Source organism: Stegastes partitus, unplaced genomic scaffold (assembly GCF_000690725.1).
Source record: "Stegastes partitus isolate 25-593 unplaced genomic scaffold, Stegastes_partitus-1.0.2 Scaffold389, whole genome shotgun sequence".
Classification (NCBI taxonomy): Eukaryota; Metazoa; Chordata; class Actinopteri; family Pomacentridae; genus Stegastes; species Stegastes partitus.
In genome coordinates this window covers 4093-24718 of record NW_007578120.1, presented here as the reverse complement: position 1 = coordinate 24718, position 20626 = coordinate 4093, and the positions used below count along the sequence as shown (strand labels likewise).

Sequence of the window (20626 nt, the reverse complement as noted above, 5' to 3'; positions counted from 1 at the left end):
GTCATTTGGTATTGTCTCGCGGGCCAAATATAGTTACAAAGCGGGCCAAATTTGGCCCGCGGGCCAGAGTTTGACACCCCTGCCTAATTGCATCCAAGACCTTCTGGCTGATGATTTTAGGTTTTCCTGAAGCATGTGGAAGTAATCCTCCTTCATTATTCCATTTACTTTATGTTAGGCAGCAGTTCCACTGGCAGCGATAGAGCCCAAAGCATAATACTACCACCATTGTGTTTGATAGTAGGTATGTTGCTCTTAGGGTAAAGGCCTCATCTCTCCTCCAAATAACTTCTGGTCATTTGTGCCTAAAAAGCTCAATTATTGTTTCACTGACCCCAAAACTTTTCCCCAGAAGGCCTTTTCTATGTCCATTTTCTTCGTCCTCAATTTGTAAACATTCTGACAATATACCCAAGCGTTGGAAGATGGACTTTTTTGCTTACCTGATGAACGGTCATTTTTTTTGTGTGCAAACAAACTTTGAAGTCACTATTCCAATGGCACTAATACTGGCTGTATAAAGTGAATTACTGTTACCCCTAGTACAGTAACAAAAGGTGTAGCTCATTACATTTACATAAAAATGATCCACTAAATTTGAACTATCAGAATGTTTTGCTGTAATTTACAGAGGGATGCGTATCTTTCACAAGTGACAACCTATTTTTTGTTTTGTTTTGTTTTGTTTTTTTACAGGAAACATATGTCTTTTCTATGGTATCAAATACCAGATCAGGAAATAATGTATGAAAACCTTACTGACCTTACAGAAGTTTCCTCTGAGTTGACCTGTCCAAGTACTTTTTGGGACCATTGTATGTGTGCCATCAGTGCTAAGTCTGGGTCAAATTTACTTTTCCCAGGCATTCAAGCAACACCTTTATCCACAATGACAGAAACCAAGTTTGTAGACAAGTCAGTAGGTAGGACTTCTGAGGACACTACTGAATTAGTTTGGTCTCTTTACACACTCTTGGAGGACTGTATCTACCTACCTTTACGTCAATGTCTCGTGTGCTGCCTTCATGCATGTTAAAGTGGACTATCTCTGGACTGAGGCCTGTCTCCATCTGGATGTACATCTGGTAGCAAGTCTCCATCAACTCTTTGGCTAGATCCATGTGATCAGCAGGCAAGCCGTTGTGAGCACCAAGGGCCAGAGTACCTGGCAAAAAACAAACTAGATGGTCCTGGGGAAAAAAAGTGTAAACAAGACCAGAGTTAATAGACAGCTGTGCTACAGACATATGCCCCAAAACACATTTGTGATGAAAAGACACTGACTTGAATAATTAGTTTATGAATGTAAAAATTATTTCTTAAATGCATAGTTTCATCTCTGTAGCTTCTAAGTTGATCTGTATCCTTCATTTTGTGGTGAATTATATTATTTATATCAAAAATCTCTTTGTTGTCATAACTTTTTGAAAATTTCTCAATTTTACTGTTAGCACAAAGGCCCAAAAAAACAGGTTTTCAGAAGAATTTCTCTGTTTGTTCTCAATGCCAGTGATGTTATGTGTAATAATAAAGGTCCACCAAAGTCAGTTTTAAAGACACAGGAACACTGCATTCAGTCCATCAGTTGTAGAAAACAGTGGCTAAAGAGTCCGACACAGTTCAGTGTAACAGTTTTCAAAGACCCAAGGCTTCCAAACTCCAGGAGTACTTAAAATATCACAAAATCAAAAAGTTGTATGAACACGTTTTGCAAATGAGAGATTTGCTTATATGCCTCAGCCAACCAGTAAAATCGCAGTTTCTATTTATGTCCATCCAGACTAAGTAATATATGCAGTGGTGACTTTGAAGTGAGCTGATTCATTGAGAGAAACAAATCCAATTCCTTATTTGTGTTCATGTTTGTCCACAAGAACTGATTTTTACAAAATACAAAGTCATAACCATGACATTGAGCAATGCTTTAAAAATGGATTTCAAAACTGTCAAATATAGTCAGTCTCCACTTCTCTTCCCAAGTTATCGTGTTAAATAACAGTTAGAAAAGTGTTTCTGCAGAACATTGTCATGTCATGTGAAGGTGACTTTTGACCTTTTGGATATAAAATATCACTTTAGAATTTTATCCTAGTTGACCTTTGTGTACATTTTGTCATACCAAGCATATGAATTCTTGAGTTGTGGGTAAAAACATGTTTTTTGAGGTCATGGTGACTTCACCACCAACATCTGAGAAGTTCATCCATGAGTTCAACTGAACAAACAGATCTAAAGATATTTTCCAAGAGTCTTTAAGAGATACCATATGAGCAAGAATGAGACAACAACAATAACTGATAGTGTAACTGTCACTGTCAATGTGGATGTTGAAGGAGGTTGCTTTGAATCTTTAATAGATTTAATAGCAAATGGCAAAGAGAAAAATACACATGGAGTCAACCTCAACTACTGAACATACCACTGCCTTTTCAGACCTTTTTACTGAGACAAACATTGGTCTCGCAACACCACATATTTTACAAATTTATCTGCCGAGTGTCAACACTAGCTGATTTTAGCTTAATGACTCGTGGACAAAAGAAAATAATTTTTTAATGAATTAGCATTTGACAGGATAACAGACTGTTCACACCTGAGGCTATAAGATAACAGACAAGCAACTCTGAAGATGGTTTTAAATATTACTGACCATTTTTGGGCTGAACTGTCCATGTGAGAGTTCTCCAACAAAGGTAAGGCCATTAGGTGAAGACTTCTGCAACAGGTTCTTCTTTACACCCTCTATTGCCTGTAGATAGTCCTCCAAGAATCTAAAATTGTACACACAAACACACTCTTCAGGAACAGCATTCAGTTTTCAAAAATGAAATAAGAGCCCCTATAGCTCACCTAGTTGAGCGGGCGACCCAAAAACAGGGGTTATAGTTCCCATAGGCAGCGGCCATGGGTTTGACTCCCACTCAAGACCCTTTGCTGCAGGTCTCTCCCCATTCTTCTCCTTCCTTTCCTGTCAATCTCTACTGCTCTAAATAAAGGCATAAAGCCCCCAAAATATATATAAGAAATAAAATAAATAGGAGAGAAATCCAAAACAAAGTGGCATTGCCCAAACGGTAAGCAGCAGGGAGTCTGTGGAGACTTGCATGCAAACTATTGATTAAATTAGCACTTTACACTTGGGCACTGCCTGTAATTATCAACATTAACACTTAAAACCTGGCAAGTTTTGCCAAAGATTTGGCTCACGCAATTAAAGAGAGCCTGTTTGGTTCTTCTCCCCCTTGAGGAATCGTCACCTTATCGCAGTGGAGGGGTTTGAGTGTCCCCGTAATCCTTGGAGCTATGCTGTCTGAGGCAATAGCCCCTGGTAAGGTCTCCCAAGGCAACTTGGTCCTGGGGGAGGGGCCAGACAAAGAGCAAATCAAAAAATACTGATGACAGTCTAAAATAGGAAAGCCGCCACCTCGCCGGGAATAAGGAAACCGGGGCCTCCCCCTTGCACCAGGCCTGGGGAGGGGGGGCTTGCCGGAGAGCCTCTGGTGGTTGAACTTTGAGGCCCTGTGGGGTTTGGTTGGGCACAGCATGAAGAAGCAACACAGGGCAGCTGCCCAGATGACCCACCACCAACAGGACAGAAAACTGGGGTCGGGTGCCAACCAGGCAGTAGGCAGGGGTGGGCGTCTGCATGCGCCGCCCCCTGGTGGTGTAGAGTGGTTGTGGGGACGTGGAGCGTCACCTCACTGGTGCGGTAGGTGGAGCAACAGTGGCTAGATATAGTCGGGCTCACCTGCACGCACCGCAAGGGGTCCAGAACCAAACTCCTGGAGAGGGGTTGGACTCTCTCTTTTCTGAAGGTGCTCAGAGTGAGAGGCGCCGAGCGGGTGTTGGGATACTCAAAAGCCTCTGGCTGAGCGCCACTCTGTTGAAGTTCTCAACAGATGGTGAGAACAGGCAGAATGGATGGATGGATGGATGGATGGATGGATGGATGGATGGATGGATGGATGGATGGATGGATGGATGGATGGATGGATGGATGGATGGATGGATNGATGGATGGATGGATGGATGGATGGATGGATGGATGGATGGATGGATGGATGGATGGATGGATGGATGGATGGATGGATGGATGGATGGATGGATGTTCTTTCAGTGAAACCTGAATTTCCAAATGACAGCTCAGATAATCCTCTAACCATTTCAGACTGAATTTATGAACACAGCCATGGCAAAACAATAAGGTGGCCAATGATTATTTTTCATCTAGAACCTGTGCATTATGTGTGAGCTAATTGCAGCATCAACATCCCAATGTCCACATGCAAAACAGTCAAATCTCAGGAAGTGCAATGTGACATAAGGCAAATTACCTCAAACACATACTAGAACGATTTTTTTGCAGCTTGACACTAAACGAAAACACCCACCATGATCATTTTCCATTACTAATTTACAAAACAAGTTTGTCCGAGTTTCTTACTTTATATAAAAGATACAGAGTCTGATGATGTGCAGGCTCCACACGTGCACAGCAAAGTGAGTGAGGACCAGGAGACAAATACTGAAAATAAAGATTTGACTGCAAAAAGAAATGCAACGTCAGCTGTATGGAAATATTTCAGCTACAGTAAGAATGATATAGACCAAAAACAGGTACTCTGTCAGCAGTGTCTCACAACTGTTGCCTCTCCATGAGGCAACACCACTTATGAAGTTTTACAATGTAAATCAGCACTGCAAAACTCTCTACGACTAGTACAAATCCACAACTAAATGCCAAAGCAATAAAGTATTTCAGATGCCTTTGCCAGTTTTACTACATAGAAAGGTTCCAAAGAGCCTTTTCAGCTCTTTTTAAATGTTTTCTTTTTCTTTTTCTTTTTGATAGAATGATTAATAATATCAAAATAGTTTAAGTAGTCTGGTAAAAAATTCCTGTATTCTTTCATATTGCAATATAATTAGTAGAAAAACAAAATACCACAGGTTAATGGGAGATGAACACTGAGCTAAGCAGTTGAGAACAGGCCTGTACCTGCACCTTACCATGTTAAGCACTGTGAGATGACATTTGTTGTGAATTTGAGCTATGTAAATATAATTTAATTTAATTGAATTCTGATCCCTTGAGGAAACCCACCAAAATCCCACAGTTTAAGTTGTTTTGTGGATTGGGATCATGTTCTGGGGTGCACAGAGACTCAGTAGTTCGCACTGTTGGCTCACAACCAGAAGATCCCTGGTTCATGTCCCCGCCCGGGATCTTTCTGTGTGGAGTTTGCTCTTGTTCTCCCTCTGCAGTGTGGATCTCACCAGGTACTCTAGCTGCCTCCCATAGTCCAATGCTGTTAGATACTCACAGCAAAGCTTACATTCTTTTGCCACACAGAGATACATAACACTGGATCATTTCCCTCAATAAATAAATAACCAAGTATAATATTTTGGTTTGATTTGTTTCTCAAGGTTCTTTTTACCTACTTGGTGGACTTGTGTGAAAATTGGATGACTTGTAGGTCAACATCTCGCAGTTACAAAGGGTTTTCCAAAAGCTACACAAACTTTCAAGTACCACCTTAAATTGTAAATACATAACATATGGTGGGCTGACTCTGCAAAAGTACCTGAATGGTCCTTAAAGGCATTACATTTCATGTTGTTACATTCATTTCATTAATTCGGACTCACTGGTTCTCTTTTTTGCCTCCCTGGATCCACTGCTTCAGCAGGTATTCATAATAGCTATCTGCTCTGGCTCCCAGTGTGTAGATGCCTTGATGGGTGAACTGTCCATTGTTTGTGTTGATGAACATAGGCACAAGACCATCCAACTTGCCATCCAGCTTGTGGACCTGCTTCATAACCTCAGTCACTGCAGCCTGTAGAACCAATGATGGAGGTCAGATCAGTTAGGTTGTGGGGATTTCTTTGACATTCATTTTATGAGTCAAAGTCACACATGGGGAGTATCCCTATCAACTCAATTGATAAATTTAGTCCTGCAATTTTTGTGAGGCCCTGTAGTACAGTAAGTCCTTACTCCCAAAACAAGCAGAAAGTATGTTAGTATTTATTCAAGAGCACAATTTCTTGTTTTCACATTCAGATACTGTAATGCTGTCTCTCAAAACTCTGCCCTTGCACTCAAATAGTCGCTGCCTTCATATATGCTGCTGCTTTTTTAACCGATTTTCTGTGCTCTAACTTAAACACTCCTCTGTGCACTAAAGTTGCTTCTGTGGGCTCACAAAGGTGAGGGAAACTTAACATTTAACCAATGCATACATTCAACTGATGAATAAGAGAATTTTTTTATTTTATTTTATTTTTTTACAGCGTGGCTAATCGTACAAGTTCCACGTCCACATGTTACTTCTGTAATGCCTGGAGACAATCTCCTACCCTCTCGTGCTTTGACTGTTTCATATCGTCACCCCTTTGCTGTCAACAAGATCAACTAATGTCTTTTTGGCATGTTTTGGCACCTACATACAAGTCACCCACTAATATATTATTATTACAAACAGTCTCCTCCCTACCTGACTACAAATACCATGTGGTACCTTGACAATGCTCAGGGTCAGATTACCTTCCTAGAACTGCTCTCTGTCACTGTAAGCCACAGATCATGTACTGGAATACCAAATAATTTGCCACTGCAGCAAACTTTGGAACAGGACTTGAGTGATTTCTTCAACACTGGGCATATCCCAGACACGCTTGATTGCATCTCTTGGTCAGTTACCTGGTACTGTGGTTCTTGGGTGAGGCGACTGAGCTCCCTGAACTCCAGCTGGATGCTTGTAACTTCAGCTACAGTGCTGTCTGAGGTCCAGCGAGGTGGGTGGGCGGTGCCTTTCCCAATGTTCACATCAGAGTACGGGATCCTGGACGGAGTGTTGAAAGCAGGCATCAGCCTGGAGCCAATGTCTTTCTGTGCAGAAAGAATGCAGATTACATGCAGATGTTTGCAACTGAATGGGACTGAATACTACAAATGGAAGTGTCAAAGTTGAATGACTTAATTTGATTTTTACATTTTGATGGAAGGTGTGCAGATTTACAATGGGTGTGCAGCCACTTTGAGATGTGTTGCTATTTGTGGCAAGGGTATGTATTGTTTTTTGCTTCTCATTAGTGACTACTGAATGCCTTGCTTTGCAGTTTATAGCTCATGTATTATTAGAGGAAAAGTTTTCTCTCGTGAATTCTAGGATGATTAAACTGAGATTTTTCTGGCATTACTATTTTTTGCAAAGATACCACGACATGAGCTGATATAAATCAATTAGTAGACAGAAAAATAATTATGGAACAACTTCAATCAACTATTTAAATGATTCTAACAAGCACAAACACTTAAAATGTACTCCATGACCCACCTCACCAAATATGAAATGAAAATAAAAATCATGCACATGCAGTCATGGGAAAAATTATTATATCACCCTTGTTTTCTTCAATTTCTTGTTCATTTTAATGCCTGGTACCACTAAAGGTATATTGTTACTTGAAGAATACACTGAACATGACTTTATGTCCTATTTGACATGCTGAAGCTTAATTCTATTCCCAGTGTATATAAGAGGTCATTTCATGTCATAAGCAGCACTGCACATGCAAAGGCCTAGAGTGGTTTCCTGCTTACATTCAAGCCGTAGTACAACTTAGAAGTTGTCAGCTCTCACATAATGCCTAAAACAAAAGAATTATGTGAAACCACAAAGGCAGCCATCTTGGCTCTGCTAGAAATTGGCATGACAGGTAGTGTAAAAACTGAAGATCTCCAAGACAGCCATTCATTACACCACGACAAAACAAGCCCAACATGGTACTACCAAACTGCTAGCTGGTCGCGGCAGGAAACGCCTTTCTGCCCCACAAGATGACCGTGCACTCATCCGTTCCTATGTTAGGAATCGTCGTCAGACCTCCAGGAACCTTAAAAATGAGTGGGCACTGTCGAGAAATGTGACTTGTTTGGCAAGGACAGTTTGAAACCGACTTCTTGAAGCTGGTCTGAAGTCACACAGGGCACTGAAGAAGCCCTTCATCAATGAAAGGTCGAGGAAAGCCTGGTTACTCCTTGCTGGGGATCAGTAGGATTGGACTGTTGATGATTGGCTAAGGTTCTCTTCAGTGAATCCAATTTTCAGTTGATGCCCACTCCAGCCACTTACTGGTTAGGAGGAAGCCTGGAGAAACCTACAAAGCAGACTGTCTTGCCCCTACTGTAAAACATGGGGGTGGATCAGTGACGATCTGGGCTTGTTTCAGTTTGGGTGGAACAGGGCAAATGCAATTGTGTGATGGGCTGTGACAGGGCTACTCTTGAAAGACAATGGTGGGCTAATATTTTTTTCCATGACTGTACATGTCCACTACCACCACCATGTTTCACTGCTGGCATGATGTTCTCCTTGTGGAATGCACTATTAGCTTCACACCAGATGTCTTCCAGAAACTTCCACCCTTGATTCATCAATCCACAGAATCCTTTGTTCTTGTTGGTCAGGAGTGGTTTGCATTTTGCAACTCTCCCATGGATGCCATCGTTGCCAAGTGTCTTCCCTATTGTGGAAGCACTGACCTTCACTGGGGCCAGTGAGGCCTGCAGTTCTTTTGATGTCCATCAGGGTTCCTTCATGACCTCCTCGATAAGATGTTTACAAGCTCTTGCAGAAATGTTGGTCGGCCGGCCACTCCTGCAAAGGTTCACCACTGCTCCATGTTTTCTCCATTTGCGGATAATGTCTTTCACTGTGATTCACTGGAGTCCCAACGCCTTAGTAATGGCTTTGTAGCCCTTTCCAGACTGATAAATGTCAAACACTTTGTTTCACATTTGTTCTTGAATCCCTGTAGAACATGGCATCATGTGCTGCCTTTTGAGACCCTTGAGTCTACTTCACCATGCCAGCCAGGTTCTATGTGATGTTTAGATTCAACAAGTCTGGTAGTTATCATATGTGGGTGTGGCTAGTGAAACTGAACCCAACTGCCAAATGAATTTGGCCAATTGGTAGATTGGTAGCTAAGGGAGCAATTACTTGTTCATATAGGGCAAGGTGGGGCTGGACATAATTTTTCTTTCAAAAAATGAAACCATCATTTAAAAACTGCATTTTGTGTTTTCTGGGGATATCTTTGTCTTATAATAAATTTAGTCTGATAATCTAAAACATTTAAGTTTGACAAATATACAAAAGTATCTGTAGGGGGCAAATACTTTTTCACAACACTGTATAACAGTATGCAACAGCGCAATGTGTAACTACCTGCTAGATACCGTAAAAAGAGAGCCCTGTTTGTTTTTCAGTGTCTAATGTGAGAGGCAATGCGATCATCGGCATAGCACACTGATGTATGTCCTATAGTATACATACTGTAGTATGAATGGAGCCATATGCACATCTACTGACAGTGTTCAAAGTCTGCACTGATCAGTACACGGTAAAGCAGAAAAAAAACAACTGGACTTCCAAGTCTTTACATTCTTGATTTAGGCTACTCTTTCATACAAATCACTACAACAGGTGTTTTTGGCTAGCTGGTTTAAAGACTGATGTTCAAGTCAAGCCACTGTGAGCGCCTTTTCCAAATGCTTCACCTTGTGTTTCTTGAAGCAGTTCACAGTTGATTTTAATGCATGCTTTTTATTGATGGAAATTGCAAGCTGGAAGTGCTTTTATATTTTTTAATAGCATTCCCCTACTTTGTATTTAACTCGCTTAACTCGATCAGTTGCTCAGAGCAACCCATAGCTATTAAGTGTTTCTACAAGGTTTAAAGAGTCAGAATTTATCAGCTCTGAGGTTATCGTTAGCTGATGGTTCCTACTGATGATTGTTCCTTAGACGTTTTAATCAGTCAGTTATGTCCAATGAGTTAATGAATAAGGAGTTCACAGTTCAAGACTTTACAAGCAGAAAGGTTCTGAACCATCTGCATATGGCACAGTTTTTGCATAAAACTGTACAGGCTGGTGGTACTGAGAAGACAAGACCCGGAATGAGTTATAACAAAAACTGAAGTCCACTACCTTCACAATTATTGCCTAATTTCTTTTTTAATGTCTTGGGCTTTGAAATGAGTGTGTGGAGACTCACAGCTTTGTCTAAAAACAGGGTGTCTCCAGTCAGATGGTAGGTACTCAGCAGGCCTCCCAAGATGCGAATGGTGCTTTCAAACAGGTTCACATCAACATTTTTGTTGAACGTGAGCTCTGTGGCCACCCATAACTTCGCTTCTTCAAATTCTGCAACACATAGAATAGAATAGAATAGAATAGAATAGAATAGAACTTTATTGATCCTTTGGTGCAAATATACAACATATATACTTTTAGAAAAAATAGATTATAATATACGATCTACGTAAACATTATTATATATTACAAATATATAAAATAATAAAGCAGAATCTATACTTTGCATTAAAATCTCAATATATGCATAACTCAACTTATTATGAAGAACTGTTTTTCATCTCTTTTTCTTACGACTGTCCCAATCAGTGATGATATAGGGGCATGGCGTATTTAGCTTTGTTGTGAAGAAACGGGTTTGGCAAGGTTCTGAGGATTTTGTAGGCTGCCACCTTATCAGAGTAACTTTTCATACATGCAAAAAGTCAGTATTTGATATCGATTATTGAACATTGATTTTTTTTTGTGTAACATTGGATGGTTTATCTAAAAACAGTAAAGACATAGCCCTGAGGAAGAAGTACTAAGTTGGGAGGTATAAAGGTCAGTATACCTTCTTTCAGCTCAAGGATCCACATGGTATCCAGGGCATCGATAAGCGTTAACCCAAGACCAAACCACTCGCTGTAAGACTTGGAGATGGGCCTGAGCTCGTCATGGCCCCAAGCAAACTCTTTATAACCCTTCCAAGCATGTCTGAAAGCTTCTCGCACTGCCTCCAGCCAGGTAAATTCTAGAAAAGACAAGACAAAAATAGAGTCTTCTTATTATCTCTTCCATGTGTACAGAGAGAGACTTAGAAACAAGTGACTAGTGTCAGAGGACAGATGTCAAAGTTGCACTTATATAGGCTACAATTACACTTTAAGGGGGATATTACATGTCACGGTCACACATAGCACAGTCACAGCCCTAAAAACTGTGATGCAAACACTTTCATTCTTTTAGCTAAGTTGACAAATAATAATTCAAAATCAATACAGAAACTAGTAAGAAAAAGATGAGATACCTAAGTCTGTGGAGGTTTTGACTTCCTGGTTGGCAGGTGAATCCTCCCTTTTTTCCCCACTCTTGGTGCCTTCCGTGGCTTCATCAGTATCAATCACAGCCCCACGCCAGCTAGAAGTTACCATGAGATTAATTGTAAATAGGAACTAAATAAGACCAATGACACAGTCAGGCAGAAAAAGTAGATTGTTGGCTTTGTGTACACATTTCGACAGCAAATATACAAGCCCTTCTGAAACAGTGCCTTCTGACAAAGGTGATATAAAAAAAAATAACAAGAAACACACATTATGAAAATTATTGGTCTCTGATTAGGTGCCAAATAATTAAAACCTCAAGGGGTGATAGGTGGAACCTGTCTTATTTAAAGCTTTGACATCTAGAGTCTGCTGTCCTCTTTGCTATGGAAGTGTGTGGTGTTATCATGACAAGATCTAAAGCGCTCCCTAAGGCCTTCAGAGAAAAGGTTGTGCAAGGCTGAGGTTGTAACCAAAATGGAGTGTGCAAGTTAAATTTTCACATGAGAGTGCATGTTGATCATCAGGATGTTGTTGTTGTTGTTGACTTGGTGCCCCGCTGGCCAGCACAGGTACCTATTGCACCAGCTATTGAGGTTGAATGTCATACTTTTTCTTTCACTTTTACTGTAACCGTGTTCCAATGATGGAATGTTCTATTGCTGATCATTTAAAAATTTTAATTTCAAAAGTGCTACAATTGGACGAGATAGTCTGGAGCCTGGGTGGGTCTGACAAATGATTTAAAAGTGCTCCAAAATAACTAATTCCAAGTAAAATCATTTACAGGCAGCACAGATTTCAAATGACTTAATTTTTCCAGGGACTGGCTGCTCAGCAAATTGAATCCAACATCAGACTATTTGATGTAAAAAATATTTGACTATTTGATGCAACCCTGGATCTCCAGGTAACTGCAGCTGTAGGTGCAAATGTGCTGCAATCACAATCCGATAGATTCAATTGACCTGCATAAGAGAAATATCAGGAAAAACCCTTTGTTGTCTACAAAGTAAATTGTAGCGAAACCAGTTTGCTAATGTGCATACAAGAACAAAGCTGGCTTATTAGGTTATTTGGTCTCAGTAACAGAAAAGCATAGATGGTCAGCTCAGCGCATCAATCATCACTCATATCAACCCAGTAATTTGACACAGACCAGACAGACAGATGTTCCAAAAGATAAAGCTGAACTTGAAGTGGATTTTTAACAGACTATTGACCCTCGGCACACAAGCAAATTCACCAAGAAATGTCTCAAAAAGGAGAAATAGAGGCTTACAGAATAACTTAGTGAAATTCCAACAGGCAGTACATGCAAGAAAACCCTCAAACATCTTGCTACTGAAGGAATTTTGCAGAAAAAAGTAGTCAAAAATTGATGGACAATTATGCAAAATGCATAAAGAGGGTATTTGTCAAGGGATACATACATGCTTCTCCATTTTCCTAAAAAATATATATTTATTGATATTTTCATTGAATAAATGACTGAAAAAGATCATTTGCCTTGTGGTTGTGTTCACATATACCACCTTTAACTGTAGGCACAGTACCAAAGTGGATCAAACCTGATGGATACTGTTGGGTTTTCTGAACTATGTCTAAACCCCAACAATGTCCACAGAACATACATACCTTTCCACCACTGTATAAACAAAACTAATTTTAGTTATAATTACACTCCAAGTCTCACCTGATGACTCTTGCCTCATCATCTCCCTTCTTGCTGTCAGCTGCCTTGACTTCAACCACGATCTCTGAAGCATTTCCTTTCTTCTGGAGACGATTTTGAAGGACTGGCGGTCCTCTCTTATTGGATAGTTTTTTCTGTGGCATATGGCAAGAAACTTTTTTAACCATTCAGATGTTCACTTCATTTAAGCAAGTTGTTCAGAAAGAGATGCAGATTCACATTATAGGTAAATGTTATACAACAATTTGCCACAGCATTAAAACCAATTGACAGGTGAAGTAACTTAAGGTTGTGAGCATAACCCCTGTTTTCTATTTAGCATTAGTGAGTGTCTCACTATGGGAGCTCCTCCTTCTCCTGTATGATTTGCTGCAACAGTGTCAACTGCCCATAAAAGCAAGCTTAACTTTGTCTCACTTCTATAGCAAGCAGGATGATCTGATGAGACACACACTCATGCTAATCAGAGAACTGGGGTTAGATTCATAACCTTAAGTTCTCCTGTGCAGGATTTGTTTTGTGTCTCAGTGTGGGAGAAAGACTCCCTGATTGTCAGAGAGGACAACTGCCCTCAGTGGCACTTCAGACCTGAGGGGCTCCAACCTGAGAAGAGCACACACTGAGGACTGAGTGTGCCAGTGTTGATGCTGTGACATCCAGTCTCTAAATTCTAGCAAAAGTGTAGGAGCATACAGGTGCTAGGCCCCTAATGGCTCCTACTATCTAGTGGGAAAGATGTGGCATGGCACAGGTTTTCCTACATGCCCAGGGAGCAAATAAACAATACTTATATAGCGCCTTGGTGGTACTCAAAGCGTTTTACAGGGATCGACCCACCAACTTTGTGAGTAGAGGACATACTGCTCTACCACCTGAGCCACAGCCACCTATATAACTGATCGCTTCATATAAAACTCTCCTGTCCAAATAAGCTTGCAAAGTGCTAACCGGACACAAACGATGCAGATGCTGGTGCTCCTCAGAGGAGAAAGATGGAGAATAAAAGCAAATCAGTTCTGCAGGGGTGCACAAGCCCATAACGGATACACTGGGTTAGGCCGCATACTGATCTTAGTATTCCCGGGAGAAATCTTAGTGCATGTAGATTCATGTAGGAGTGGCGGGCCGCCATTCCTAAATCCTAGCCGCTGCTTCTTCAAATTTTTTTCTTCTTTTTTTTTGTTTTTTATTTTTGCAAAAACACCAACGTTGCATGTCTCCACCTTCACAGCAAAGTCCTGCACTGGGTTGGGTACTCACGAGTACTAAGGTAAACTACAGATAACCATCTTGCTTGGTATCTACTCTTTGGGGGGCGGTTAGTACGATGTTAATTACTGGCGAGAGCGCGACCTTGAAAGTGACGTCACGTAGAGCATCAGGCTCCAGGTCAGAGAGTCAGAGGAGGGTCGTCTTGGAGAATAGGGCAGCGACATACCAGAGAAAAGGTAGACTTATTAGCTTAAGATAACTCATAGATTTTACAAGATAAATAGACATCTGTAAAATATTGATGGCCAGCCAACGTCACATAACATATCGATATCTTAAGTTAATTGGACCCGGTGCCAACTCAGTGTCGCTAACGTGAGTAAACTAACTGATAGCATTAAGCTAATATGTACACGACATGATGGAACTGCTGACTGCATCTTCAGATGAGCTTGTTCAAATATTTCTCTAAGAAGAGAAAGACACCTGATGAAGATGATGCTATCCAGGTATCATCAGCCTTTTACTGACTCATAAATCCTGATGGTGGTCAAGTAAAAAATAGTGTTCACACTTGTAATCAGATATGATGTGATTTTAAATGATTTAACGTTAATGTTTTATGTAACCGTATAAGACAAGTAACATTAGACAGGGAGCAGCAGTGGAACAAAGTGAAGGAGAGCAGAGTGGAGGAGCAGGAGAGAGAGATGAGAGCAGAGGAGAAGAACCTAAAGGGGAGCTCAGGCTATCAGGCTGGGACCCTACATGGGGTGAAAGAAACAGCTGGTTCTACTCATAGCTTTACCACACTGATAACAATGAGGGAACCTTTTTTTCCTTTTTTGCATTATATGCATGTCAATATTTCTGTTAAATAAATAAAAAATAATAAATAAATTCAGTGTATTTCTATTTTAAGAAATTACTTATTGTTTTTATTCTTATCTATTTAAAAAAAATAATAATAATTATATTCAGCCTTTAAAAAGCCATGTTCAGCTGGCCAATCAATAAATAGGTTGTAAAAGTAAAATCTGCAGTCAAGTGTCATTTGTTTATGCCACCACGGCTCCCCGGAGAGCCTGCTCCCACTGAAGAATCCTAGAGGAAACACTGGTGCATGCGTTTTAAATTCAGACAGTTCCAAGACTTCAAAAGCAGGAAAAGAGAGAACGTTTAATAAAGCAGGGCTCCAGACAAATTTTTTCACTGGTAGCACCGGTGCGACTAACTTTCTTATTTCGTCACACCTCCCACCTTGTTACAGGCAAAATACATCACTTGCTGAACATCTGCTTATTGATAGACACTACAATGTACAGATGTTCCCTAAACACCCCACACTGTAGGCTGGGGTCGCTGCTGCTTGGTGGCTGCGGTGCTCAGACAGGAGTGTGACTGAAAAATACTTTGAAAAGAGTTAAACTGGGGTGTTCTATTGTCGGATTTATCCGAGATGAAACTGAATGATATTTTTTTTGTACAATGTGGAGCACACCGACATGTGCTGTTCCACTCATAGAAAACAGTGAATGCAGGTGCGCTCCACATTTCATGAGAAGACCTCATTTTTTAGAGTAAATACCACAGTCCACCGAAGTTTTAAAAGTGCTGCTTTCCACCGCTTTGGTGAACACAGTAGCTGATTACAGTGACACAGAAACAGCTTAATGATCATCAAATACTTGTACGAATGCGGCCAGTTGAAATTTCAACTCGCACACTCTCAAAAAATAGTTGCAAATGCGACCAAAACGGTCACAGTCTGGAGCCTTGTAAAGGGGGAAGATTGAATAGTGGAACCAAGAGCTGAGGCATGGGTAGCTCACAGCGTGCACCATTTGTGAATTAACACACCAAAGGGTACTGGGCTCACTGTCTTTCCTCCCACTGTGAATATGATAAGCTCAAATCGCTGCCAAACATCAAAGGTTGAGAAAGCCATACCCTTCTCTAGAGGGTCCTGTAGGAATGATAGAGTCACTAGTACCAGACACTGAAATGGGATAGCCTGTGGCTCTGGGCAGCAGCTCGCCAACATCTGCCACTTATACACATATAATGACTTTGCTGATGCAGCTCTTGCGCACCAAGCAATGTCAACCACGATGTGAGAGAGTCACACCGTGTTCACATCGAGCCAGTCACTGGCCAGGCCCACAGAGCCAGCCTCTCTAAGTGGGACCACTCTAGTATCTACAAAACTGTTCTCTCACTACTTCTGTAATCATGTGAAATGTTGTATACTTTTAATGACATTACTGCTACCCGATAGACTACAAAATAGTGCGTTTGGTGTGTCACAACTAACATCAACTGTGAATATTAAGTACAATTTTTCACAATTCACACATAAAATGCCCCAATCCCTTATGAAACTGTGTCCTAGCCTTTGGTAAACAGAAGAAAAGATATAGAAACCTGGGAGGGTTGTTCTGGCAGTGGTGGTGGACTCTGTTTGGCCGGCTCGGGCAGCACGAGAGGGACGAAGGGCTCCAGGATGCTGTTACTGTCTGTGTCTTGCTTTCCATCTGTAAGGCCTTAACAGATGCAGACTTAAAATTACAGTATTGCAGAAACATATCCAAAGTGTGGCATGTCGACTTGATGATTACTGAAGGTCATGAGTTAGGACTCTTCAGGAGCCCCACAATAAAGGACTGGGTTTCTGTATACGTCAACTTGTTTCGACTGCTAGAAGGAAAAAAAATCCTTATTGGGTTGGCATTCAACAACTCCATCCTCCAGGAGGTTCTGACAGCCTGCCAGAGGCTTAGACACGTGGGATATAATTAGAGATGTTTCATAAATAAGGAGCCTTACCTCTGAGGTGTTTTGTAACAGTAGGATGAGAAGCTATTCCACAAATAAACAGGAGGACAAGGATGAAAAGGACGAGGCTCTGCTGAAGCCTGGACAGCTGCTTCCATTTCTGAAGGGACAAAAAGTGAGGAATACAAAGAACAATTCCAAATTAGATCCTGATTTTTTCATGATTTAAAGAGTGCAAGGTTTTCTAGCAACTTGCCTGACAGCTTTGAAAAGAATGAAAAGAACTGATTGTGTGCTAATGTGCTGCTAAAATCTTTGAAACAAGAGAAAAATATATTTAGTGCTGCTGTTGCATATTGATCAAGCAAAGTGCAACAAGCAAAGAAATGATTTCTGTTGAGGTTTTAAATATCAGACCTTAATCTAGTGAAGGCAGTCCTAGTTAAATACTATGCTCTGCTGAATTCCCATACTATATTCTGAGATTAGGTTATTATAAAACTCATGTTTGTTGCCACACGCCACATTTCCCTTCAGATAAACAGTATTATTTGTAATTACTGGAACACTTCAAGGCAAAAGCATCTTTGATTTTTTAAAAGATATATTATGCCACTGTAAAATGATGTAATCATTCAACCAGCACCACCAACAGTATCCAAATCCTGCTCAGCCTCCTGGCAGGGTGCATGCTCATATTTTGTCCCATAATATGCAAACATGCATACTACCAGGTAATGTTAACATATGCAAAAGAGTCAGGTTGCTTTACTTACAATTTATCTTTGGCTCCTATTTCATACTGCTATAGAACCACCATTACAATTCTAAAATAAATCACACTAAACAAGTTCTTAAATACACCACTATACCACAACCATACCCAGGAATTCAGGAGACCACTTTGACCTGATTTCACAAATAGAAAAATGCATGAAAAAAAACAGAGCTTGTATGTAACATTGGTCGAGTGTTTAGGCTGCAAAAACTTAGCTTACACACCGCAATGGAATTGCACTGACATCCAAGTAACTTCTATTTAAAGATCTACTTTTGCAACAAGTAACACTGGACTGCCCACAAACCCAGGTAATGTGCCCTTGCAAGTACACAAAAAAGGTTCCTTTTTTTTTTAAGGATCACATTAACATCTTGGATATATATCACCAAAATTCACCTATTTGTTTAAAAGATGCAAAGACAGCATTATGCTTGAACTTGCAATAAAGGCCTGAACAACAATATTTGGACAGTGCTCCAAATGTTTACAGAGTTCATAGCAAATGTAACATTTCATCATAAGCACAACAGCAGTACGACACTACAGCAGGCAAAAGAAGAAGACCATGTATTCTATAGCTCTACAATAGAGCTCAACAATCAATTCATTTCAAATCGCAGTTTCCAACACTGCCATTAGCCCAATAGCTTTAGTTTAGGACCTACAGTACGCAGTGCTTATGACCAAGGGTTTATTTCTTAATATTATTGATTTACTGAATTTGATTTCAGAATGTGCAACACTAACCTGCTGCTCTGAGCCATAAATGACCAGCCAATTTCAATATCAGTTTGTTTACAGAAAGTTCTTTTTTTTTTTCTGTAATGATATTTATTATGTTGACTTTGTTAACCACAGTCACAGCTTTTGTGATGATTGTTCTATCTTCAATGCCATTTAAGTAATGGCATAGAATAAACCCAACAACTTTGGATTTGTTGGGTTTCTCTGTTTAAAACAGAGAAAACCTACTTAAACCTAACTATGTAAAGAGATGACATATGTTGTGAATTGTTGGTATAAAAATAAAATTGAATTAAACTGAATCTGAACAAATGAAAAAAAAAAGTCATGGTTGCAGTGTTCAATGTCTAAGTTCTAATCCTTGTATTAGAGTTTAGATGAGTTATTTTTTTGACGGTGTGCCATTGGTAACACAACATCCCATGTTTTAGATTTACTATGCAATAAATAATGAACTACAGCCTTAAAAAAAAAAAGTTTAAAAAACGGAGTATCAGATTTGTTTGTTTTTTTTTTAATTTACCAAATCATTTAGCCATAATCTACAACATCTTCTTTTTCCCACAGATACACTTGCAAACATCAGGAACTAAGGCCAGCACTGGAAAATGAGGAACACAGGAACAGTGTCCTTATGAGGTTTTGGCAGGATGGGAAACCATACGAAGACAAAAGCAGACAAGAGAGAGATGTGTTGGGTTGGACAAGCTTACCCTCCAGCAGGACTGCCTCCTCCACTGCTTACTGTTGTTATAACTTTCACTTCCTTGTCCGGGAAAGCTTATAGATACATAGTCCTGGCGTGATGATAGGTGCATGTCTGAAGCCAAGGCCTGAGTAAAGAAACGGGTTGAAGGGCAGTGAGAGGAGAGCTGGATGGAAGTGGCAGGTGTGATCAAAGTAACCCACATCCGACAAGGCTGGGGCGGCGGCGGCACTGGATTGTGAGCATGACTAGTAGGCGCTGTTGTTAATTTATAGAGTGAACTAAATTGTACAACAAGAGCAGTTTCACCCTGCTGAAACTCACTTCACTGACATTAATTGCAATAACCAAACGTTAAACTCGTAGTGCTGAGGAAAGTAAACATAAATGCACAGTACAACTAGCTACATAGCTCTCATCACATCTGTAGACGCGCCACAACAGGCCAAGTAATCATCTACAGACTAACATACCAGCGTTCTTCAACTGCATATCGATACACACAGTTTCCGTGCTGGATCCAACCTTGTATGTAGTGAATACAAATACCATGACTACACGATAGCGTTAATTGACCTTTCACTAACCAGGCTACGTGTGGTGTAGCCGCGCTAAAGCCGCTATTGTGCTTACGCGTCACCGGCTCGACTGAACGTTTTGGCGGCTTCACAGCCCACTTGTGGACCGAGGCATGACTCGAGGCCTAACAGTAGCGACAACACGGGTCATAGTCGAGCAGTTTTTAAGTTCAGTAGAAACATTACTTAAATAACAATGCTTTGCTGAGATTTAATGCCTGCTCATCGGTTAAAATGTGGAACTGGCATACACTTACCTGTGAAAGTATAAAATGAAACTAATCCAATCCACCAGGAGAAGTGTCACAGCTGCAGTTAGCTCAACGTTAATGAAACATCTCCAGGGGTCTCTCCATGCTTAAAACACGTCATCGATAATATTATCGAAAGCTACGCAGCAGGTAGCTTTCGATTTAATATTGTACTTTTTTTATGTTGATATTACAGAGACGATCAAAATCTGGTAAACGTCACCCACTTGTAGCTTTGGACGTGATGCTGATCTCTGGCATCAACAAACGCGATTGAGTGATGACCATGCTGCCTTCAGGGGCTGCACCTAAACATCGTAAATACCACAACTATAATAGTTCGATATCTCAGTGTTAATATTTCAACAAATACTTTAAAGCACTCCATCCGTGTCAATTAATCTGAAAAACAAATCAAAAAGCAAATCAGTTTTTACAACCATTTGCATAACATGATATAAAATGATTTACAAAACAATTTCTTCACATTCATATTATGATAGGTGTGAGATTTGCTGCATTCTGACGAAATGCTTTATTTCCAATGAAATAAATAGCTCGTAAATATTTGACGTTATTATTAACTTCCCTATGTTTATGTATTACATTTTTTTGTTTCTGCCTTTTTGTTAATTTGACAGATTTCATTGGAAGTTGAAGTTGTAATGTAAGCATCTGTCACTGCAA

The 20626-nt window shown here is 40.3% G+C and overlaps 1 protein-coding gene across 1 annotated transcript in view; it reads right to left on the bottom strand.

Moving 5' to 3' along the window:
• Positions 1-20204, bottom strand: part of man1b1b (mannosidase, alpha, class 1B, member 1b) — a 26856-nt gene extending 6652 nt beyond the window's left edge. Inside the window, exons 1-12 of the mRNA XM_008285158.1 lie at positions 19946-20204; positions 19118-19237; positions 16931-17039; positions 16529-16647; positions 12893-13026; positions 11181-11290; positions 10725-10904; positions 10074-10222; positions 6710-6898; positions 5653-5843; positions 2651-2771; positions 996-1190 (exon numbers count right to left, since the gene is read on the bottom strand). Coding sequence (XP_008283380.1) covers positions 996-1190; positions 2651-2771; positions 5653-5843; positions 6710-6898; positions 10074-10222; positions 10725-10904; positions 11181-11290; positions 12893-13026; positions 16529-16647; positions 16931-17039; positions 19118-19222 — 1602 coding nt within the window. The 5' untranslated portion in view covers positions 19223-19237; positions 19946-20204. The remainder of the gene's footprint in view (positions 1-995; positions 1191-2650; positions 2772-5652; positions 5844-6709; positions 6899-10073; positions 10223-10724; positions 10905-11180; positions 11291-12892; positions 13027-16528; positions 16648-16930; positions 17040-19117; positions 19238-19945) is intronic.
• Between the last annotated feature and the right edge of the window lie 422 nt (positions 20205-20626).